General features: G+C 47.6%; 1 protein-coding gene across 2 annotated transcripts in view; it reads right to left on the bottom strand.

The window, feature by feature from the left end:
- Nucleotides 1–21,510, bottom strand: part of CNNM4 (cyclin and CBS domain divalent metal cation transport mediator 4) — a 34,818-nt gene that overhangs the window by 1,605 nt on the left and 11,703 nt on the right. The window contains exons 2-7 of one of the 2 annotated variants that reach the window (XM_016219245.2): nucleotides 7,688–7,831; nucleotides 7,271–7,405; nucleotides 5,927–6,096; nucleotides 5,571–5,667; nucleotides 3,958–4,020; nucleotides 193–374 (exon numbers count right to left, since the gene is read on the bottom strand). In XM_016219245.2, coding sequence (XP_016074731.2) covers nucleotides 193–374; nucleotides 3,958–4,020; nucleotides 5,571–5,667; nucleotides 5,927–6,096; nucleotides 7,271–7,405; nucleotides 7,688–7,831 — 791 coding nt within the window. The remainder of the gene's footprint in view (nucleotides 1–192; nucleotides 375–3,957; nucleotides 4,021–5,570; nucleotides 5,668–5,926; nucleotides 6,097–7,270; nucleotides 7,406–7,687; nucleotides 7,832–21,510) is intronic. The other variant, XM_087823703.1, reaches the window with a different exon arrangement.

Below are 21,510 nucleotides of genomic sequence, written 5' to 3'. Positions count from 1 at the left end.
GCTGCAAGTCCAGAAGCGAGGATGTGAGCAGGGGGAGTCTCCAGAAACTATCAAGACAGTAAGTAGCAAGAGTAAGGAGGAAACTGGTGTCGGGTCTGGGCCCTGTGTTCCAGGTGGTGGAGGAAAGAAAGAGTAGCTGATTTCTGAGACAGTGACCCAAATGTCCAGACCGAGGCCACGGGAAGCACTCACCTTAATGTACTGCAGGTCCATGAGCGCCCGGACACTGAAGTCAGAGATGTACTGGCCTAGGACACAGCTGCCAAGCTGGTTGCTACTGCCTGCCAAGGTGGTTGGGCACGAGAGGTCTGTGTGGTCCGGGTAACTGAGGGAAGCCGAGCGGCTCAGGGTGCCGGGGTGCGATGGGGAGCGGTCTGTGGGGAGAGAGAGGCTGTCAGGCCCCGAGCCACCCTGGACTGTGGTGCCCTCAAAGCCTCCTGTGTAGCCTTGTCCCATGGATGCCCAGCGGTGCTGCCCCCTCCGGGAATGGGAACACTTCTTAAGGACAATCAGAAGCTCTCACCGCGGAAGCTCTGACCTCATCAAAGCAACGAGTTAGTTTGTTTAGCAGTGTTGTGCAATGACTATTAAAAAGTCTACCAAAACAAAACAGAAGTCAAAAACCAAAGGCTCAGAAAGTTTATGGCCACAAAACCCAAACAACTGATCAGTGAAGGGCAGCACGATGGTTACCCTCGGGTGGCAGCTGCTCTCTTCGTCTCAGTAACAGCTCATGTCAATGGACACAAACCACATACCTTTAAATTATATTAAAAGAAAATTACACAATTTGCACTCTCATCTCACACACACACACACACACCCTCTCAACATGAAACCTTGCTCATAACTAAAAATGCTCTAAAGAGGTCAAACATTTGCTCTGCACGTGACCTGTTCTGTGTGGACAGTGCTCCTCACTGGTGTCTGCTCAGCCCCAGCCAGCCTGACAGGGGGCAGGGGGCAGGGGGCAGGAACCAGAGGCCCCAGAACTCCAGGTTTCCCATTCCCAGCTAGGCCCAGTGCCCCTCCCAGGGGGCAAAGCATGGGCGGTGTTGGCATGGTGCCTCTTTCCGCCACCAGGGGCAGCAGAGGCCTCATTCCATTGACTGCACCCAGGAAAGCAGGATGACTCAACCTCGAAAGAGGAAGGAACACAGTCCTTATTTTGAAAAAGAAACTGCACACATATTGCGTATCATTAGCTCTTATTTTTAAAAACACTTAGAAAACAATGAAACCCACAAAGAAGTTAATTGTGACGGCATGCTGGCTTATTTCAAACAAACAGGAAGTAGACTAAGCTGATATGCTTAATTAAGTACTAAGTTACTAACTACTAAGTTAGCCGCTCTAACAAATAGCCCAGTAAAGAAAGCAAACATCAGGCGACCGAATGACCAATGGAGCTTTACCAAGTGAGACTGAATCAGGAATACGCCATCTTTGAGCTTCTGTTAGAAAACAGGGAAAATATAGTCTAACTATTCTAGGATTGGGTAGTGTACAATCATTAGAGGATCATGTGCATGTATCACTCATTCTAAACTAAGTAACACCTCAGATTAAGTTCTAGAAGGAAACAAATGCTGGGGATATCCACCTTTCACATTAAGGGAGGACCTGAGACTTTGCTTCCTAGCAACTGTCATCAGCGTAATTCAAATAAACTCTTCTAAAATTTAAAAAAAACAACGAACCTTCACATTAATTATTTGGATCATAGGATGCTTTTAATTAATGCTTTTTTTTTTTTTCAATCCTCACCCAAGGATATTTTTTCCACTGCTTTTCAGAGAGAGTGGAAGAGGAGAGAGAGAGAAAAAGAGAAAGAAAGACTGATGTGAGAGAGACACATTGATTGGTTGCCTCCCAAAGCACCATGACCAGAGCCAAGGTTCAAGCTGCAACTGAGGTACATGCCCTTGGCCGAAATCGAACCTGGAACCCTTCAATCCACAGACCGATGCTCTCACCACTGAGCCAAACCGGCTAGGGCTAATTAATGCTTATTAACATGCCAGAACAGGAAATTAATTTAAAACCAACACAGATTGGTGACATGGCCCATTGAAAACAGAGCCCCTGCCCTAGCTGGTTTTGCTCCGTGGTTAGAGCGTCAGCCTGTGGACTGAAGGGTCCCAGGTTTGACTCTGGCCAAGGGCACATACCTCGGTTGCAGGCCCCATCCCTGGCCCTGGTCGGGGCATATGTAGGAGGAAATCAATCTATGCATCTCTCTCAAATCGAGTTCTATCTCTCCCTCCCTCTCCCTCCACTCTCTGAAAAGCAATGGAAAAAATATCCTCAGGTGAGGATTAAAAAAAAAAAAATTGAGGCCCTAAAGAAAAATATAACAAAATATGAAGCATTTGTTTCTGAATAATGAAATTATAATGCTTCTTAATTTTCTTATTTTCCCAATAAGCTATGTTACTTTTATGATTAAAACAAAACAATCTATGTAACAAAAAAGGGATTTTTAATTTGGTAATTCCACTTCTAAAAGAATATTCTAAGGACATAAACTCAAACAGAAAACATTTTTCATAAAGAGGCTTGCATCATGGCATCATTTAGCATATAGACCCCATGAATATGCATGAGTGGAATAACAAATGAGAGCACATCTGCCTGGTGGACTCTGTGTGGCTCTAACTAGAAAGCTTACGGAAAAGCATCTCTGGTCCCATGTTACATGAAACATCAGGATTCAAACCATTTATGCACAAACTCCTGGCCATATGTGAAACAAGAAAGTGCAGAAGGGGAAGGGGGAGGCTGGTCCATCTGTTCTCATCAGACACCCCCTGCTCAAAAGCCATTATTACCGGCCTCCGCTTCCATCACAGCCAAAAGTTGGCTGTGTCTGAAAGGGACCAGTGACTTCTTAGTCACCTTTAACTTTTTTTTTAGAAGAAGATCAATAATAAAGAGTGCTTGGGTGCAGTTTAGAAAAAACTAGATGCAGGAATACAAAGGGGGGAAACAGCTGACTGCAGTGCTAGGTTCTTAGGCCTGTGGAAGCTCAGCAGCTTCTCTAAGTTATGCACTGAGACTAGAGCTCAAAGTCACTTATGCTCTCAACCTCCTCAGGCTCACCGGGCCAGGCCAGGACTCTGGTGACTAGGCCAGTGCCTCCCGCCACCATCTGCTGCCTTGGAACACAGGGGACAGGGCTCCTGCCAGTGAGCAGAAATGAGTCTGGCCAGAACAGTCCCCACCAGTCCTGGGATGGGGACTCAGGAGTATAACATACCAAAGGCCAGAACAGCATATGGCATTTGGCCTTCTAAATATTTAGAATGTCACGTTTTAGTTGTAACAGAGAAAGAACAATAATTGAGGTCTAACTAAACAAGTATATCAGTTCGCTCACTGCTCCTGACAATTCTAAGAAGTGTGCCCAGGAGGAAGGCAAGGCTTAGGGAGGGTATGTCACTCCTCGGGATCATTTAGCTGGCAGCTGTGGAGACAGTGTTCACACAGGACTGCCTGGCTGTGTCTGCGCTGCCAGCTGCCCAGCCGCTGCCTCTCCTTGGTAGGAAGACACCAGTAGTCACATAATAAAAGGCAAAGCCTGTGAAGAAAGGTAGAGTTTTTTAGAGAAAGCTGATAAGATGACAAATATGTAAGTGGCTTTGATCAGAGGGGCTGAACAGCTGGGCTCATTTGGCCTGGCTGGCAGCAACCCCCCATCCCAGCCTATCATCTGAGAGTGTGTATGTGTGTATCTGCACATGCACACACACGCCCCTTCTCAAAGAATGAAGAACCCTCAGGGAAGCCCTTCTAGGATAAGGGCAAAGCTACCTGGTATCACCCCCAGGCGAAGCTGGCCCTCAAGTGTGAACAGGTGGGGAGCCCCAGTGCCTGCTGGGACAGGTTAATGCAGCTGTGGCGTATAGGCTCAGGCGACAGGTGGCAGTATAAAGTTCTCCAGCCATGCCATGTTACCTGAGTGCCAGGAGAGCAGGGAGTTCTGCTTGCCAGGTGGACACCCAACCTGGGTTGGAGGAACTGGAGCAAAAGAGGAAAAGGTCAGTAGCAGGTGGGGTCCACGTCAGGGGGCAGGACATGGAGCCACAGGAATGGGCTGAAGAAACAGACCTGCTGTCCAGGCTCCCTCGAGCAGCAATGGGGCACAATGGAAAAGGAGGCATGGCTTTGACAGGGAGGGTGCTCAGGGGAGACCCATGAGCCCTGCTCAGAGAAGGGCAGATGCGGTGAAGGGGCCCAGAGTTCCCACAGTGAACCCAGAGCCCCCAGAAGCGATCTCCCTTCCCTTCTGGCCACTCGAAATGGGAACTGAGGGCCTCCAGGTCAAGGGACAGAACCCAGAATCATTACCCGGGCTCCTGAGGCATTGGGGCAGGGAGTGCCTAGAGGAAATGTCCCATGACTGTGTGTCCTTCTGAACAAGATTCCCCCAAACTGGATGGCAAGAGGTGCTCTCAGGAAGGGCAGAGAAGTCCTCCCCAGGGCTGCCACCTGTCCAAAACCTAGCTCTGGAGCCTTGTCCCTCCTCTTCCCCTCCCCTCCCTTGCAGGCCAGCTCATGCTGGCAGGGGCAGAACTGGGTCAAGCAGCATGGATGCCCGGGCCCCCCCACGAGGTCCTTTTTGTCCAAGGACAACAGGCATAGCCAAGGCTCCCCAGAGCTGCCTCACCACCTCACCTTGTAACCTGTCCCCCAGCACAAAAGTGGAATTCTACTCTCCAGCCCACAGCCACCTGGGCCTCTCTCAAGGCTTGGAAGGGTCCGACGATGAGTGAGGAACTGCGCTGGCCCCTTTGGCAAGGGGCGCTTGAGCCACCCAGGACTGGAGAAGCAGAGGGCACCAGGGTGGCCAGGGAGGCCCTTCCTTGGTCTTGTCATAACCTTTCTTGGAGGTTGTCCAGTACCCTCTTCGCTCCAAGTCCCTTTATTCCATCACAACCAACGCTTAACCAAGAGGTAGCAGCTAAGCCTTGAGAAACCAAACCTGTCTGCAGCCTGCCCTGGCCTGGTTCCCAACCTTGGGTACTTTGGTTGCCCTCTCCCAGCCTTCACAGTAAGGCCTTGCAGCCTCCCTCCACATGCCTGCTCTCTCAACTCTCTGCCTGCCGTGATGGCCAGTGAGGGCCACCGCAGCCCGCTGTCCACTGGCGTATTCTACTATCATACTTCTCCTGCTCAAAGGCCATTTACAGCTTCCTGCTTCCTATCACAACCAAACACCATCAGCTTTCTGGGACTCCTCAACTTGTCCTTACTCCCCAGTATTCCTCCCTTCTAGCAGGCTGGTCTACCCACCGTCCCAGGACACACTCTCAGCTCTCTCCAGGCCTTTGTTCAGAATGCCACTCTCCCATCCCCGCCCTGTCCTCTGAATCCTGTCCAAAGGAGCAAGTCACTCTGCTCTAGGCCCCCTCACGCCACCTCCTCTAGGCCCCAGCCCCTACAGGTCTCCCTCTCGTCGAACCACCTAGGTTATGAGCCATCTAGACGCCAAGGAGGTGGGGGCCAGTCACTGCCGCTCCCACTCCAGGCCCACTGGAGGGCAGAGCAGGTGCAGCCCAGCAACTCACCAGGGGGTGATGCGGACAGGGCCATGGTCCCGTAGAAGGAGAAGGCACCCGTCTCAAACTTCATGTTCTCCTTCCCAGCCTCCACCTCCACCTTCCCCTGAAAGAACACAGGGTTAGGGTTACGGAGTGAGAAGCAAAAGAAAGAAGACGAGGCAAGAGGGAGACATAGGGGTGATGGCACTGGGAGCCCGAGGAGGGGCTCAGGGGCCCTGACTTGAGGGCTCGAGGGTGGCCACTTGGGAGAGAAGGGGCGTAGGGGAGCACAGGCTCAGAGTGAGCCACATGGCCTCGGGGCAGGACAACCCTGCGTCCCCCGTCATCTCAGCCACAAAGGGAGCAGGCGGGGCAGCGCTCACCTGCAGGATGAGCACAAAGTAGTCGGCCGGCTTGTTCCGCGTGTACAGATAGTGGCGGACATAGTATTTGTTGTGCTCATCGAACTTGAGTTCCTGAATCACATCTGGGTACTTGAGCAGCCGAAGTAGGATCTTCTCTGATATCAGAGTGGGGCTGAACTGGGGGACCTCTGCAGGGGGAGAGGAAGACTTCACATGGGGAGAGGTTGGGCCCTGCCGGGACGGTCACTGCAGCACAGGGAAAGCTCCCGCACTGCCAGACCCTTCCCTTTGCTTCCGAGGGAGGGGAGAGCTCTGGGCTCCAGACTGGTCAGACTGGAGTCTGTCTGCCTGTTGGCCTTGAATGGTAGCTCCTGTACTACCAGGGCATGACCTTGGGCAAGTTACTTAACCTGTATCTCAGTTTCCTCATCTGTAAAATGGGAATTAAAAACTATAGAGCCCGGCCAGCATGGCTCAGCAGTTGAGCATCGACCTAGGATCCAGGAGATCGAGTTCAATTCCCTGTCAGGGCACATGCCTGGGTTGAGGGCTGGCTCCCCAGTGGGGCGCTTGCAGGAGGCAGCTGATCAATGACTCTCTCTCATCACTGATGTTTCTATCTCTCTCTTGCTCTCCCTTCTTCTCTCTGAAATCAATAAAGATATGTTAAAAAAAAACTTCATAGAGTGGTTGAGGTTAAAAGGGACAATACATATAAAGCACTTAGACACACCCTTGGCACATGGAAAGTACCCGATGAATGTTATTATCACTATTATCATTATCAACATCATCCATACCCTGGCAGAAAAAATAAAGGAGAAGAAATTACTGAAGTCAGGTTGGGGTAGGGGGAGGGAGTAGGCAGGTATCTTTCTAATCTGTCACCCAGGTCCCCAAGGGAGCTGTGAATCAGGGTGAGAAGATATATGACATTGATCTACAGGTCAAATCCTGCAATCAGGCCCAGCACTGCAGGCAGAGGGGAGGTGGGAGAGACAAGAACAGAGCTGGATGCAGCCTCCTAGGTGTGGATGAGCCAGGAAAGGGCCATGCACTGCACCTGGGCGGACCTCCTTCTCCCTCCCACTCTGTGAGCTTCAGTGGGCCGATCTCAGGACCTCCCAGGGCTTATTTTCAAAACTAACTAACTTGATGCTTTCTAGAAGCCGGCAATAGGGAAAGCAGATCGCAGGGCACACCCAGGGAAGTGGGAGCCGCCTCACCCCAACCAGAGGCAGCCGGGTTGCCCTGCACCTCGCATCGGCGTAGCCTCATCCCATGAGGGGAGTAGGCAGGGGCCTGGTCCTTCTCCCTCTGTAACTGTCCCACCAACAATGAAGGCCCTCCTCTCGCTCTTACCCGTGGACAGAAAGCGGTGAGCAGCCAGGAGGAGCTGAGGTGAAATTTTCACCTTGAGTTCATTGTCAGTGTCCTTGAAGGCTGAGAAGTCTCGTTTGTTCTTCTCAGATACCCGTTTCCGGCTTCGGTTGTCAGCTGCCAGAGAACGAGAGTGGAGCTGAGCACACTGTCCCCACAGTGGACTCAGGAACAGAATGGAACCTGCCCGCCAGCTCCCGGCTTTGCCCTCCCTCCCTCCATGAAGCAGCAACAATGCCAAGGCAGGTCCCCAGGCTGATGCTAAGGCACAGAGGCCAAGCAACATGCTCCCAGGTTGCCCTGGCCTGTGTCCCTGCACTGTGGCCTTCCCACCCAGGACAGCAGATGTCAGGCCTGAACGGGAAAGGGGCTCTGGGCTTGTGGGGAGGGTGGACTCACTGTACATATCTGACTCGTCCAGAATCTCAGACTTGATGATCTCCTCAATGACGTCCTCCAGGGTGACCAGGCCCAGGACCTCATAGAAGGGGTCACCTTCGCCCTCATTGTTCACCTTCTGCACAATGGCCAGGTGGGACTTCCCTGGGGGACAATGCAGTGAATCAGACAAGAGCAAAGGGATCAATCACGAGACTCCTCCACCAAAATGTTAACACACTTGGGGTCATGAGTCATTGGGATGGGGTCAGGGGTGGTTTTTTCCCCTTTTCTATATTTCCTGAGTTTCTATTGCACACAGATACTGTTTTTATGAAAAGGAAAACTAAAGGTATTTTTTAATGTCAAAGCATTAAGGACCATTGGCTTAAATAGAATGAAAACAGCAAGGTCCTCCTGGGCAGAAAAAGACCCACACTGACAACCCGAGGACAGAGAAGCCATATGTCATAGACAGGTTAGTGCCAGCTGGACAAGGGGCTCCTCAGAGGGCGCCCACCTTCCATGGGGCTTTAAGGGCCATTCACAATACCTCACCCAGCTCCTTGGCAGAACTCCCCTGAAAGGACCCTGGGGCCACAACACAGTCCAAGGCAAAGGCTCTGTATTCCCAAAGCCATTAACAAATTAGCCCAGTATAATTAGGCCAGGCAGGCACTGTAATTAGAGAAAGTCAGGAAGGGGGTTGGGGGAAAACCTTCCACAGAAGCTTTGTGGAGTGGCTACGTTTCCCAGGCCCTCCTGGGTCCCCACGCTGCTCTTGTGCCCCTGAACCCAGTGTGTGACAATAGGAAAACCCAGAAGGGTTTGGCCCACACTCCAGGTTGAACGAAGGGAGTGCCCCACACAGGGAGACAGATGTAGAGCAGCCTCAGGGAGAAAGCCCTGGGAGAGCTGTGAAGGTCATGTCAGTCTCCTCACAGCTTCCTCCTCACAAGCCAATCTCAGGGCCTCACTCTAAGGACGTCCCTGTAGATCCCTTAAGGCGATAGCCCCAGCAGGCACTCTTCAGGACTCCTAGGAGGCCCCTTAGGGAGAACAGAGATGTCAGCTCTCACACCCAGCATTTGAAAAAAGAAAGTGAAGAGCGTCTGAGCACACCCATGTGATGGGGGAATGCTGTCCTGTGAAACATTCACACACACAGTGTGGTCACTACGATACACTATTTCCAGCTTGGAGCTATGGTCAAAACACTGAGCACCTTGTTAGACAGACCAGGGCTAGACTTGGCTAAAGATTTCCCAGTGTCTTCTAGAGATGAGCCAACAAGAGCAGGCGATCTGCCAGGGTCAAGACAGTCAGGGCTCAGACGCTGGCCTCTTCGCCTGCCAGAGGTGCCCCCTCCAGGACAGCCCTCTAGAGAGAAACAATGCTGAGGGGCCGGGGCAGCCGGCTTAGACATCATCAGACAGGAACCAGAGTTAAAGCAGGTAGGTTTTACTACCTTCCAGACTAGCACACTCTAGAAGTCAGTGATGCCCAGGGCTGGGGGAGACAGATAAGCCCTCACAGGCACTCTGGTTGGTGGGCAGGAAAACTAACACATTTCAGGAGGCTGATTTGGCAGCACGTCTCAAAACGAAGGGTCCCTAAGCTTGGTCTCAGGATTTCCGCTCGCAGGAACTTATCCTATGATGTATGTGACCTTCACTAAAGCAGAAAAACACAAAAGCAAAGGGGGTCATCAGACTATCCTTTTTCACAGCCTCAAACCAGACAACCTAAATCAGTAGCGATGGAGCAGGAGCGCTGCTCAAGGGCTACTGCTGCCTGGGGAGAGGCGACAGGGCCGGAGGGCCGAAATATGGAGGGAAACCCAAAACAGGCCATTAGTGGAAAAGCAAGTGATGGGACAGAATGTATGGTGCCATCTGCCTGCATAGAAATGGGGGTAGAAGGGAAGGGGATTGAACTGTCTGGAAGAGGTAACAGAGGTCACCTTTGGGGGCTTTTGAAGTTGGGGGGCTATTATCACTTACTCTATACCCTTCCATATTGTTCTATTTGATGGGCATGTTTTCCTTCTATATATTTTTTTAACTGACAAAAATATTGAGAAAAACGAAGTTAAGGGGAACTGGTGAGAGTCTAGAGGAGCAAGGGCCCTGTGCCTGTACTGTGGCACATGGAGCCCCAGGAATGGTGTGCATCTCTGACTGGTACCCAATTAGCAGCACCCTGCTCAAACCCCAGGAGTCAGAGCCACTGCAGACTCAGCCCCAATAATCTGAGAAAATGTCCACCCACTGAAATCTCCAATCAACCCATGGTCAAGGGTTGCACTAGGTCTCACCAGGACAGGCTGTTGGCTCCTCTAAAGGACAGAAATATCCTTCCTGTGAGTGAAATGAGCGGATTCCTTGAGCTGGATTGGGGCAACTCTCCGCCTCCCTGCCTGCTTTCTGAGGCTTCTGTCTGTGGAACCCACTGGTGTATGTGGCACTCTCTAGTGGCATCATCATCAAGATGAGTACCTTGTAGATGTGCAGGCCTGGGGCACTGCGCAGTTACCCCTGCTCTGCACCCTAAAGAGCCTGGTGCGCTGGCACTGTGGCTGGCCAGCTGTGGCCCCATACCAAGGGCCAGTTAGTCACCCTCTGCTGTCCTGACCACTGGATCCTGGGCTATGTTTGCCTTTTCTAATTTGTCTGCCCAAAGGGTCATTTTAAAAAATATGTTTTTATTGATACATATATTTTTTACTTTAGAGAGAGAGGAAGGGAAAGGGATGGAGAAATAGAAAGATCGATGTCAGAGAAATATCGATCAGCTGCTTCCTGCATGCCCCCTACTGGGGATGGAGCCTGCAGCCTGGGCATGTGCCCTGACAGGGAATCGAACAGGTAAACTCTTGGTTCACGGGTCAATGCTCAACTACTGAGCCAGATCAGACGGGTGGGGGCATTTTTATTTTCTTAGCAGAATGTTCCCCTTTCCAAAGTCAGCAATGACTTCCAATGGTGGGGATCTCATGCTCCCCTGTGGCCCCTGGCCACTCTCCCTCTTTGGGTAATTTCCTGGTGTTCCACTGACCACAGGGCTTGCCCTATATTCTTAATGCAGGAGGGTCCCAGGGTTCAGTCCTTGCACCTGGACCTTTGTCTTGTGACTTTAAATACAAACTATATGTCTGAAATAAATACTTTCAGCCCAGCCTCCTTCTGTGCCCTCCAGACTCCAATACCGAACTGCTTGCTGACAGCTTAGAGCCACGTGGATGTCTAACACCTGGAACTTGCTGTCAAAACCAAGTTCCTGCCCTTCCCCCCAGCCTTCCCCATCTCCCTCTATCCAGCTGATCCGTGTGAGAGAGAAAAAACTCTGCCTCCACTATTTCTCTACCCTTCTACATCCAATCCTTTCAGCAGGTCTGTCAGCTCTGCCTGAAAGGGCACCTGGAACCCAACCTCGTCTGGCAGGCTGCACTGCTACTGTCCATTCTGGGCCACATGCATCTCCTTCTCACCCAGAGGGCAGGAACAGCCTCTCACCATCTCCCTGCTCCATCCTGGACCTGAGTCCACTCTCAACACAGCAGCAAGTGCAACCCCCTTACAGGGAAGTCAGGTCACTCATGCCTCATTCCACACACAAACCACATTCTTCCGTGGCCAGGTCCCAAAGCCCCCATGCTGACCCCTCACCAGTCTCCTACTCCTCTCTCTTGTGCTCAGGTCAGCCTCAGCCTCCAACTGTTCCTCAAATACCTAAGGCTGCTTCCTTTACCTGGCTTTTCCTCCCCAACATATCTGCGTAGTTCCACCCCACCCCCCTTTAGGTCTTTGTTCAAATGTCACCCTCTTGGTGAGGGCCTGACTGACAACCCTCCTCTAGCACCCCAGGCTGGTCATCAGTTTTTACCTAAAATAAATGATATAAATGCTTACTCACTTTACCTTTGGTTTATCGCCCCTCTTCTCCCATTAGCTTGTGAGTCCATTACAGCAGGGGCTTCAGTTTGTGTTCGCAAAACTCACAATAGTGGCCAGCACACAGTAAGTGCTCAGAGAATGTTCTGGGAAATGAGTTTGTTCACATGGGGAGGGGGAAGGGGGTGAAGACTAGAGAAAGGATTATTTTGCATTTTAGTAATTAAGAAGTTTCTGTAATTCAGAAATTACTGTTAACTCATTTCCCATTTAAAATAAGAGGATCGACTTAGGACTTACATGTTTATGATTCTCATTGTATGGCATTTAAATCTAACATATAATTTTATTTTAATGAGTTTCCTCATCTTATTATTAGTGGACATTCAACTGGGAACTGGATTTTGGAGGTGGGTGGGATGAGAAATGAAACATGAAAATTTAAATAATACATCTACCCCAAAAGCTAAGAATCCCACATTTTCAAAGCAATCTTTATTAAAAGAAAAAAGACTGAGGAAATACACCTAGATGTTCATATTTGGCTGATCCATAGGAAACTGCTGATATTCGACTACTTTTGACCAACAAAAATAATAGTCTCATATGATTTAACCTAACAGTATAGGAGATTCAAAATGGTTTTTGTTTTCTTTTTTGTACTTTTCTGAGTAGAAATTCCAAAATTTCCATAATCAATAGCATAAATTTTATGAGAAAGATACACACACATTAAAGTAACTGTTAAAAGATTCTCATACTCCTCTGGGACTCGGGGCTTCCTTGGCCTTTAATATGAGCACTGCTAAGAACCTGGCTGTCGGAGAGGAGTACCTTTAAGCTGCTGTACCTCGGTCTCCTCGGGGCTACACCTGGCTGCCAGTGTGCCCGCGGTGCCCTTCGTCACCCAGGTTTCCAGCCAGGTCTCCTCCCAGGTTAGGATACTGCACATGAGGCTTCTTTCTAGAAACCCCAGAGGGGCCAGGAAGGACAGACAGCAAAAGCCCAGGCCTCTTCCACTGCCCTCTCTCACCTGGAACAGGGGTAAGGAGGGAGAGGTCCCTTCCCCTGGCTCAGCCCTGGGTGCCCCAGTTCTTCCTTTCCCGGAACTTGCACGGCTATGTGGCCTGCTTGTGTCATTGGCCGACTACTGTCAATGTCCCTTGGAGCAGGCTGCAGCTCGGCCAGGCCTGCACTGTGACTTTGCTCCTCTCCATATCCCCCGCCCCCTCCTCCCACCCTAAGCCAAGACACACCAGATGCTCCACACTCTTTGCTGGATACATACAGGCACTGTCCAGAAGCCCCAGGAAGCCCAGTCCCCAGTCTCTGCTGTGTCCTCCCTCATAAAAAGCTAAATCTCTCAAAGACCATTAGACGGACACATCACTAGGTACTGGGTTTCCAAGTCCACAAGGGCCCTATGAGGACCCTACTCACCAGCTCCAGCTGCCTTTCTCATGGGTTAGATCCAAAGGCCCCAGATCAGACACGGGTTCCACCATCTAAGACGCTGTCATTGGCATCCTCCTCGCTGGCCTCCCAGGCAAGACCACCTCCCAACATCCTGGGTCCCCAGGACTGGCCCTTAGTTCTCAGGCCCTCCCATGGTGTCCTCCTTTCCTGGGAATCCCCTCCTTTCTCCTCCCTCCACCCCGACACAGGCCACAGCAGGATTAAGAGACTATTAATAGTGCTGACCTCAACCAGCAGGAGGAGAGGGCCCGGCCCAGCCAGACGCAGGCAGGGCAGGAGAGGACCCAAGGGGACACAGCAGCAGGCGAAGGACCCCTGCACAGCCCTCCCATCCCACACCCCTCAGCTCCAAGGTGAGAGGGTGACCCCTGCAGAGGGCGGGCTTGGAGGGGCTGGAGGAAAATGTTTAATCAATAAGCAACTTAAAAGAACACTAGGAGGTCCTTCATTTTAACATAAATTAATGGATATTATCAGACCACAGTGCCTAAAACAATGCCATACTGGAGAAAATAAGGACATTTTTTTCTTCAGGGAAATGTAAAATGTGCACGATCTGGACTCAGCCAATCTTCCACTCCTAGGAAAAACCTTAATACAAAGGAAATACCCAGGCCAGTGTGCAAGGTGTGCCCAGGGGGGCCTGTCCAGGGTAGTTTACAACAGGTACTGCAGCCACTGCAAAAAGAGGCCGAAGCAGAGATTTATTTAAAGAGCCGGTGCTTACCGTTTGTGTAAAGCAGAAAGTTACCGAATGGGAGAACAGGAGCGACTGATAGTGGTTTCTTAGGTTTTGGCTTAATGCATTTTAAAATCAATATATATTATTTTTCTCCTTTTATAATCAGAAGAGACAAGAATGATATCTTATTTTGAGAGGGGAAGAAAAGCAATATAGTTCATTGCTGACTTACCAGAAGAAAACACAACAAAACATTTCACATTTTTGAGTGATGGAATAAGGGTGACTTTCATTTCTTAATCATTTTCCATTTTCTCAACATTTCTACAATAAATATATTATTTTATTTTTACTTTTTAAGCTCCGTTCACCTCCCCTGTGCAGCCTGCCACTGGTGGACGCCAGGATGAATTTAACCCTCTCCTTTCTGCTACTGGATACGGCTGTTTGCAGTTTTTTCCTACTGTCCCTGTAAGTCCATCATTTGCCCCATGTGAGATGACAATACATTTCAAGATGTATCCGAGTCAAAGGATTCATGCATTGGTGAATCTTTTAGAAACTTCCCAGTTTACACTCTCACCAACACAAATCATATTTGGTGGTTCTTGATCCATCAACTCCTATCATGAGGTTAGATATACAGCAGGTGCTCAATAAGTCAGTCATTCAATAAATACCACCAGTGAAAAGTCTGCGATATAAATTGTTCTGTTTTTAAAGGAAAGAAATAAAAATAGAAGGCAAGACCGAGAGATAAAAAGAGTAAAGCATAAAACAAGAGAGAAGTTGATAGGAGGGTGGCCGCATGGAAACGAAAAATGGAAAAATAAATATGGTGGCCCACTTGCCAAAACAGACAGGGGTCTGCAGGGAGAAGGATTTCTAGAGACTTCCCGGGAGACTTGCCCCACCATCCTGAGCCAGACACCTCCAGTGCACTCAGAAGAGAGCTGGGCCATCCAGAACCTTTTAGAACGGGATCTCCGAAGGGGGGCTCATCCAACATAAATAAGCAATTTTAGCTTTTGTTTATATACAGGCTGACAGTGGGCCCTGACCAAGACTCCTGCAGGGAAATCCCAGGAATAAAGCAAGCACAAGGGCCTACAAAGGCCAGAGGCCAACCTCGCAATCCCTGCCAGCCCTGTCAATCAGCACGGGGGAAGCAGTAACCACGGAGTCAGGGCTGGGGGTTGGCCAAAATAATTCAAAAATTATTAAAAAACTATTTGAAACAGACTTACAACCACTGTTAGTACTGACAAATGTCGCCATAAGGGTATTTTGTGCCTTGAAAAAGAATATAAAGTATGTGCTAGAGATAATACGAATGGCAACTTTAGCAAGACATTTAAAAATTATGGTTATTTCCCTGGCCAGTGTGTCTCAGTTGGTTGAGCATTGTCTGTGCACCGAAAGGTCAGGGCACATATTCAGGTTGCTGGTTCAATCCCAGATCAAGATGTGTGTGCAGGAGACAACTGATCGATGTTTCTCTCTCACATTAATGTTTTTTTCTCTCTCTCTCTAAAAAAATCAATAAAAACATAGATATATAGGTATACACACACACACATATATATACATATATACATATATTTTTTTAAATCCTCACCTGAGGATATTTTTTCCAATGCTTTTCAGAGAGAGTAGAAGGGAGAGAGAGAGAGAAAGAAAGAGAAAGAGAGAAACATTAAGGCAAGAGAGACACATCCAGTGGTTGCCTCCCGAACATGCCCTGACCAGGGCCAGGGACCAAGCCTGCAATTGAGGTACATGCCCTTGGCCGGAACTGAACCTGGCACCATTCAGTACTAGGGCCAATGCTCTAACCACTGAGTCAAACCTGCTAGGGCAATAAAAACATAATTTTTAAAAATTATGGTTATTTCATCTTTACCTCTTTAAAATGTGTTTGTTTCATAATACATGAAAATAGTACAGGTATATAGCTTTTGAGTGAATGGAGGTATGAATTTTTTTTTTAATGTTTTTATTGATTTTTAGAGAGAGAGGAAAGGAGAGGGAGAGAGAGAAACATGGATGAGGGAGAAGCATCACTGATTGACTGCCTCCTACACTCCCCCTACTGGGGATTGAGCCCACAACCCAGTCATATGCCCTGACCAGTAACCCCTTGGTTCATGGGTTGACACACTCAACCACTGAGCCATGCCAGCAGGGCTGGAAGTACAAATTTTAAAAATGTCTTTCTAACAAGGTGAATGACCACAAAGTCTGGAGAGTTCCCTTCACAACAGCCCTGTAAAGATGGCCGGACTGCCACCAGGTGTGGCTCAGTGGTTGAGCATCAACCCATGAACCTGGAGGTCATGGTTTGATTCCCAGTCAGGGCACATGATCCCCAGTAAGGGGCATGCAGGAGGCAGCCGATCAGTGACTCTCTCTCATCATTGATGTTTCTATCTCTCTCTTCCTTCCTCTCTCTGAAATGAAAAACTATATGTGTGTGTGTGTGTGTGTGTGTGCGTATATATATATATATATATATATATATATATATATGTAAAAAAATGGACAAACCTTAGCTGTCTCTTCCCACAGGAGACACTTGGGTATCCCCTCAGGGCCCACCTCCCCCATCCCAGCTACAGAGCACTTGGGGGTGAACACAGGGTAAGCACACTGTGGTGAGCAGGGGCCTAGGTGCTGCCCTGGGTGCCTCTCCTATGACTGACCTCCACTCTTCAAGGGAGGAAACTGAGGCCCAGAGAAGTCCTGCCCAGGACCACCCAAGGACAGGTAAGCAAGCTGGAATTCAGAAACAGAACTTCTCCAAACAGCTTTCTTTTAACCAGAGAGCCCAGAGGGTAAAGCTGTTGACAGATGTCAGGAGACCCTAAAGCTAGTCTCTCACCCTGGAGACAAGTCTTCATGCCTTTGATTTTTTACTTAGCCAGTAGTCTCTAATTTTTAAACCTTTTATTATAGAAAATATTTAGCATATAGAAAAGGGGGGAAATAATATAATTATACCCTCAGGGCCCTTCACCTAACTCCAGCTAACTCCCCTGGCCAATCTGGTTTCCTCTTTCCTTCCACCCACTCCACTGGCTTATTTTGAAGCAAATCCCAGATTTTATCTGTGAACATCTATAAATTTTACGAGCATTTTAGTAAGTAAAGACTCTTAAAAAGCAAAACCACAACAGTATTACCACATACAGTAATTCCTTAAGAGCAACAACATCAACAGTGTTCTAATTTCCCCAATTTTCTTATGATTTTTTTTACATTAAACTAATTTTTACATGATTTTTTTTTCTGATACTGGTAATAAAAGTAGAAAGAAGGAAATTAAGATCACTTATAATTTGGCCTTCCAAAGATAACTACTGTTAACTGAGTATTTGCTTTGGTCTTAAAAATTAATATACATAGATAAAATATTACCATATATATTTTACCACAAACTGGATCATCATGTGTATAGTTTTATACCCCACTTTTTATTTATTTATTTATTTTTAAATATGTCTTTATTGATTTTAGAGAGAGGAAGGGGGAGGGAGAGAGAGAGAGACAGAAACATCAATGATGAGTCATTGATCAGCTGCTTCCTGCACACCTGCACTGGGGATCCAGCCCAGCAACCCGGGCATGTGCCCTGACCAGGAATCAAATCGAAATCTCCTGGATCATAGGTCAATGCTCAATGGCTGAGCCACGCCAGCTGGACTGCACCCCACTTCACATTCTTTGTCTTTTCCTGTAAAATATTTTTAAAAGTTGAATGGCCTCACCTGGCCAGTGTGGCTCAGTGTCACCCCATGCACCAAGAGGTTGCCAGTTCAATTCCCAATCAGGGCCCATACCTGGGTTGTGGGCTCAGTTCCTGGTGAGGGGTGTGCAGGAGGTATCCAATCATTGTTTCTATCTCATTCTCCCTCCCTCTCTCTCTCTAAGAAATCAATAAAAAAATATATTTTTTAAAAATAAATGGCCTCATCATATTTCACTGTGCATATGTGTACATAATCCCAATCCCCATTGGGCTCTCAAACTGGGCCCTTCCCATTTTTGCCATTATGAAAATTCTTGTAATAAATATATTTGGGTTATATCTCCATGTCCTTAAGACAGATTTCTAGAAGGGGAATCACTGGGTCAAAGGACAGGTTTTTTAAAAATGTCTTAAGTTCCCTAAGGAGTGAGTTCAGACTTAGTGCCAATGTCTTCGACCTCAGTGGCATGGAAATCTCTCCTGGAGGAGACGCTGGGACAGTCCAAAAGGCAGAGCAATACACAGGATTCAAGCCTCTTTAGGCAGCAGAAGAAAATGCAATGAAAAGACTCTGGATCAACTGACATCGAGCTGGAAGGGCAGGGCCGAGTGATAGGGAAGAGCCAAGTGAGTTCCCTCCTTTTGATTTGCCTCTCCCTTCCCACCCGGACCTCTCTTCTCAGGACCCCCTTGGCCCTTTCCCCTGTCATCCCCCCACTCAGGAGGAGCCCCTTCCTTTTCATAGCTCTGCTCACAGACTCACAGCACCCGTGTTCCTTGAACCTGTGTGTGCGACCAGCTGATAATCTGCAGGCAAATCGATCTCAGAGCTGGACTGTGATTAACACCCACGTCCCACGTTAGTCATAGAGCTATAACAGGAAATGCTGCTAAATGCTTTGCTGAGTGACATCAACCTGCATTAAGTCTGGAACTAGCTTCCTACTAAACTATCCCCATCACGTGCAAAAAAGAAAAAGCTTTCTTTTTCCTTTGGTGAACCTCAGTTGGTAACTGGTTATCATATACCAAATGTTTCCAAATTTACTACTAAAATTATTATAGGCCTTGATATCACAACCTGAAGAGGGAGCAAAACTGCACCAACATTTGACCTGATGTGAGAGGCCTTTATTTACTGATTGTCAGAAGGCGGGGGACACATGACGATGACACCACAAAGAGGGTGAGATGTGTTCAAACTTGATGTGTTCAAACTTGTTCACCTAAACTAGGAGATTAGTTATAAGAGGAAAAAAGAATTCATTATTAAACAACTATTTTTTCTGCCACAAAAAACACACCAGGGACACCTTGAAATATATTCCTCCGTTTTGGTCTTTTAACGGCGGGAAGAACAGTTACATAGACCTCTCTCTCTCAGGAATGTAGATGCCAAACTTCTATATGAAGACATTGGCAAGTGAAATCCAGTGATGTGTAAAGAAGATAATACATCATGATTAAGGCTTACTGCGGTTATGCAATAATTGTTATGGGCTAACATTTAAAAATTTGTGTAATTCAGAATACTACGAAGATAATCAGTCATCTTGTACAGGATAGGAGAGGGGCTCGTCTCCCCCAGTTGTTCATGGAAGTGGAGTTCTTGGGGTACTGCTGGAATAAGCATTTCCAGAGGCCCCCACAAGAGGATGAGGTATAGTAGAAGGCTTTATTTCTGTGGAATTACACTCCTGCGTTTCCAAAGTCCTATTTCCCTCAGTCCAATCATAGAAGTAGTGTAGCTGGGGCTTCACTAGAGCTAAAATCAGAGCCAGTGCCCAGAATTTCCTTTCCATGTTGGAGCTAGGTCCAGTCCAGCATCGGGCTAGCTTAGTTTGTATTTCCAGCTGCAGCCCATCAGTCTATTGCACATGGGATCTGCAAGGCCACATGGCTATGAAAGAAATATGGGTGGGAGCAAAACAAGAGAGCCCCACAAGCCAAGAGTCAAGAGTAGGGAGCAATAAGAGAGCAAACTCCTTTGTTTAGGAAATTATGTATTCCCAAAGTTTCATGCGTTTGCAGTGGCCACACCCATTCTGGCCAATGATCTCTGTTCCCAGATGTGATTTACGGGCAAGGACCTTCCCTATGTCACCCCAACTTTATTGGGTATGTATCTATCTTTCCTTTATCCAGTCCCAGTATTTTGCAGGGAACAGGCTGGTGGTCCCCTGAGGAGTGCAAAGCTGCAGCTTCCTGGTGAAGCTGCCCAAATGACATGCCTATGTCTGGCCTTCCCTTTGGTCCTTTCCTATTATTAATAACTAGGTAATTACAACAGTATCAATCTCAACAGATATTTTTAAAGCATTTAGTAACATTCAACATCTATTCATTATAAAAACTCTTAGCAAACTAGGAAAAGAAGGAAACTTGGTTGACCTCATAAAATCTACCAAAAGAAAATCACAGCAAAATCATGCATAATGACAAATTCTGAAAGCTTTCCTTTGAGACACAGAATGAAACAATGGTGCCCACTGTCACCAGTTCAACATGATCCTAGATGTCTTAGCCAGTGAATAAGGCAAGGACTAGATGTAAAATGTATAAAGCTTAGCAAAAATAAAATAAATTATTCACAGACAACAAAATTCTGTGTACAGAATATCTAAAATAAATTATTAGAATTAATGACTGAATTTAGCAAGGCCAATGGAGTCAAGGCCACTATACAAAAATTAGCTATCACTTCTCTAGACCTGTGTAGTACAGTAAAAAACATCTTTAGTCTTTGACCCTGGTTCCTGGCACAGATTCAAAAGCCCTTGGAATTTCCTGAGTAATGGTGGAATTTTTGTTACTCGAATGACACGACTCTAGGTGGGCCCCTAGATGGGGCTGGTGACCAGTAAAACCAAGCTAAGAACTTTCAGCTGCCCTACTTCCAGGGAAAGGAGGGGGCCTGGAGATTAAGGTCAATCAATAATTTAATCAGTCATGCCTAGGTAATGAAATTCTGATAAAAACTCTGGACACCAAAGCTCAGTGGACCTCTTCAGATGGTAAACATCCAGAAATGGAGTAAAATAATCCATTAAGGTACGGGTTGGACTTGGGGGAAGACAAACTTTACTGGTCTGATGTACCTTGATGTACCAGGAGGGTGACATACCCTGACTCCAGCTGGAGAGGGCAGGGAAACTCTGCCTCCTAGACTATTGCAGCCCTCATCCCATGTTTATCTTTTAAAATAAAACTAATCACAAATGTGACACTCTCCTGAGTCATTGTGAGTCATTCAGTCAGTTATTGAACCTGAAAGGAGTCGTGGGAGCCCCCAATTTATAGCCGGTTGGTCAGTCAAAAATGTACAAGTGTGGGAGACACCACTTGTGGCTGGGGTCTACTGGTAGGGGCTGAGCACCCAGACCTGTGGGGTCCAATGCTAACCCCAGGTAGTTAGCATCAGAACTGAACTGCAGCCCATTCCAGTTGGAACAATCTGGAACAAACATGTGGAAAATAAAAATTTAAAGACTCGCCTTAAAATCACTAAATACCTAGGAATAAATCTAAGAAAAGACATGTATGACTTTAACACAGAAAATGATAAAACACTGAAGGAAATTAAGAAGACATAAATACATGGAGGAATAACTATGCCTGTAGATCAGAAGACTATTATAAAGATGTCAAGCCTTCAAGTTGACCTCTCAATTCAATGCAATTCCATAAAATTTCCAGGAGAAAAGCTAAGATAGTCAATACCAATCTTGAAGAACAAAGAACAGAGTACTTCACATCAGCAGATATCAAGACTTTTTAGAATTTGAAACAGGATATCAAAAGCACTAACCATAACAAATAAGGATAGGAAAATGTGCCCATCATTAGTCACTAGGGAAATCATTGTGAAACTCACCGTGCACTAGGACACACCTACTTAACTTGCTAAAATAACTAATAGCAGACGATGCCAGAGTGGTGGGGACAGAAGTGAGACCAGACACGAGCACTCTAGAGCACTGTCTCACCTACTAAGCCCTAGCAATTCTACTCCCAGGGGTAGAATTTCTGCCAACAGAAATGCCCA

Source organism: Miniopterus natalensis, chromosome 13, assembly GCF_054644295.1.
Source record: "Miniopterus natalensis isolate mMinNat1 chromosome 13, mMinNat1.hap1, whole genome shotgun sequence".
Lineage (NCBI taxonomy): Eukaryota > Metazoa > Chordata > Mammalia > Chiroptera > Miniopteridae > Miniopterus > Miniopterus natalensis.
The sequence above is the reverse complement of the archived record's forward strand: the minus strand, read 5'-3'. Positions and strand labels throughout refer to the sequence as shown.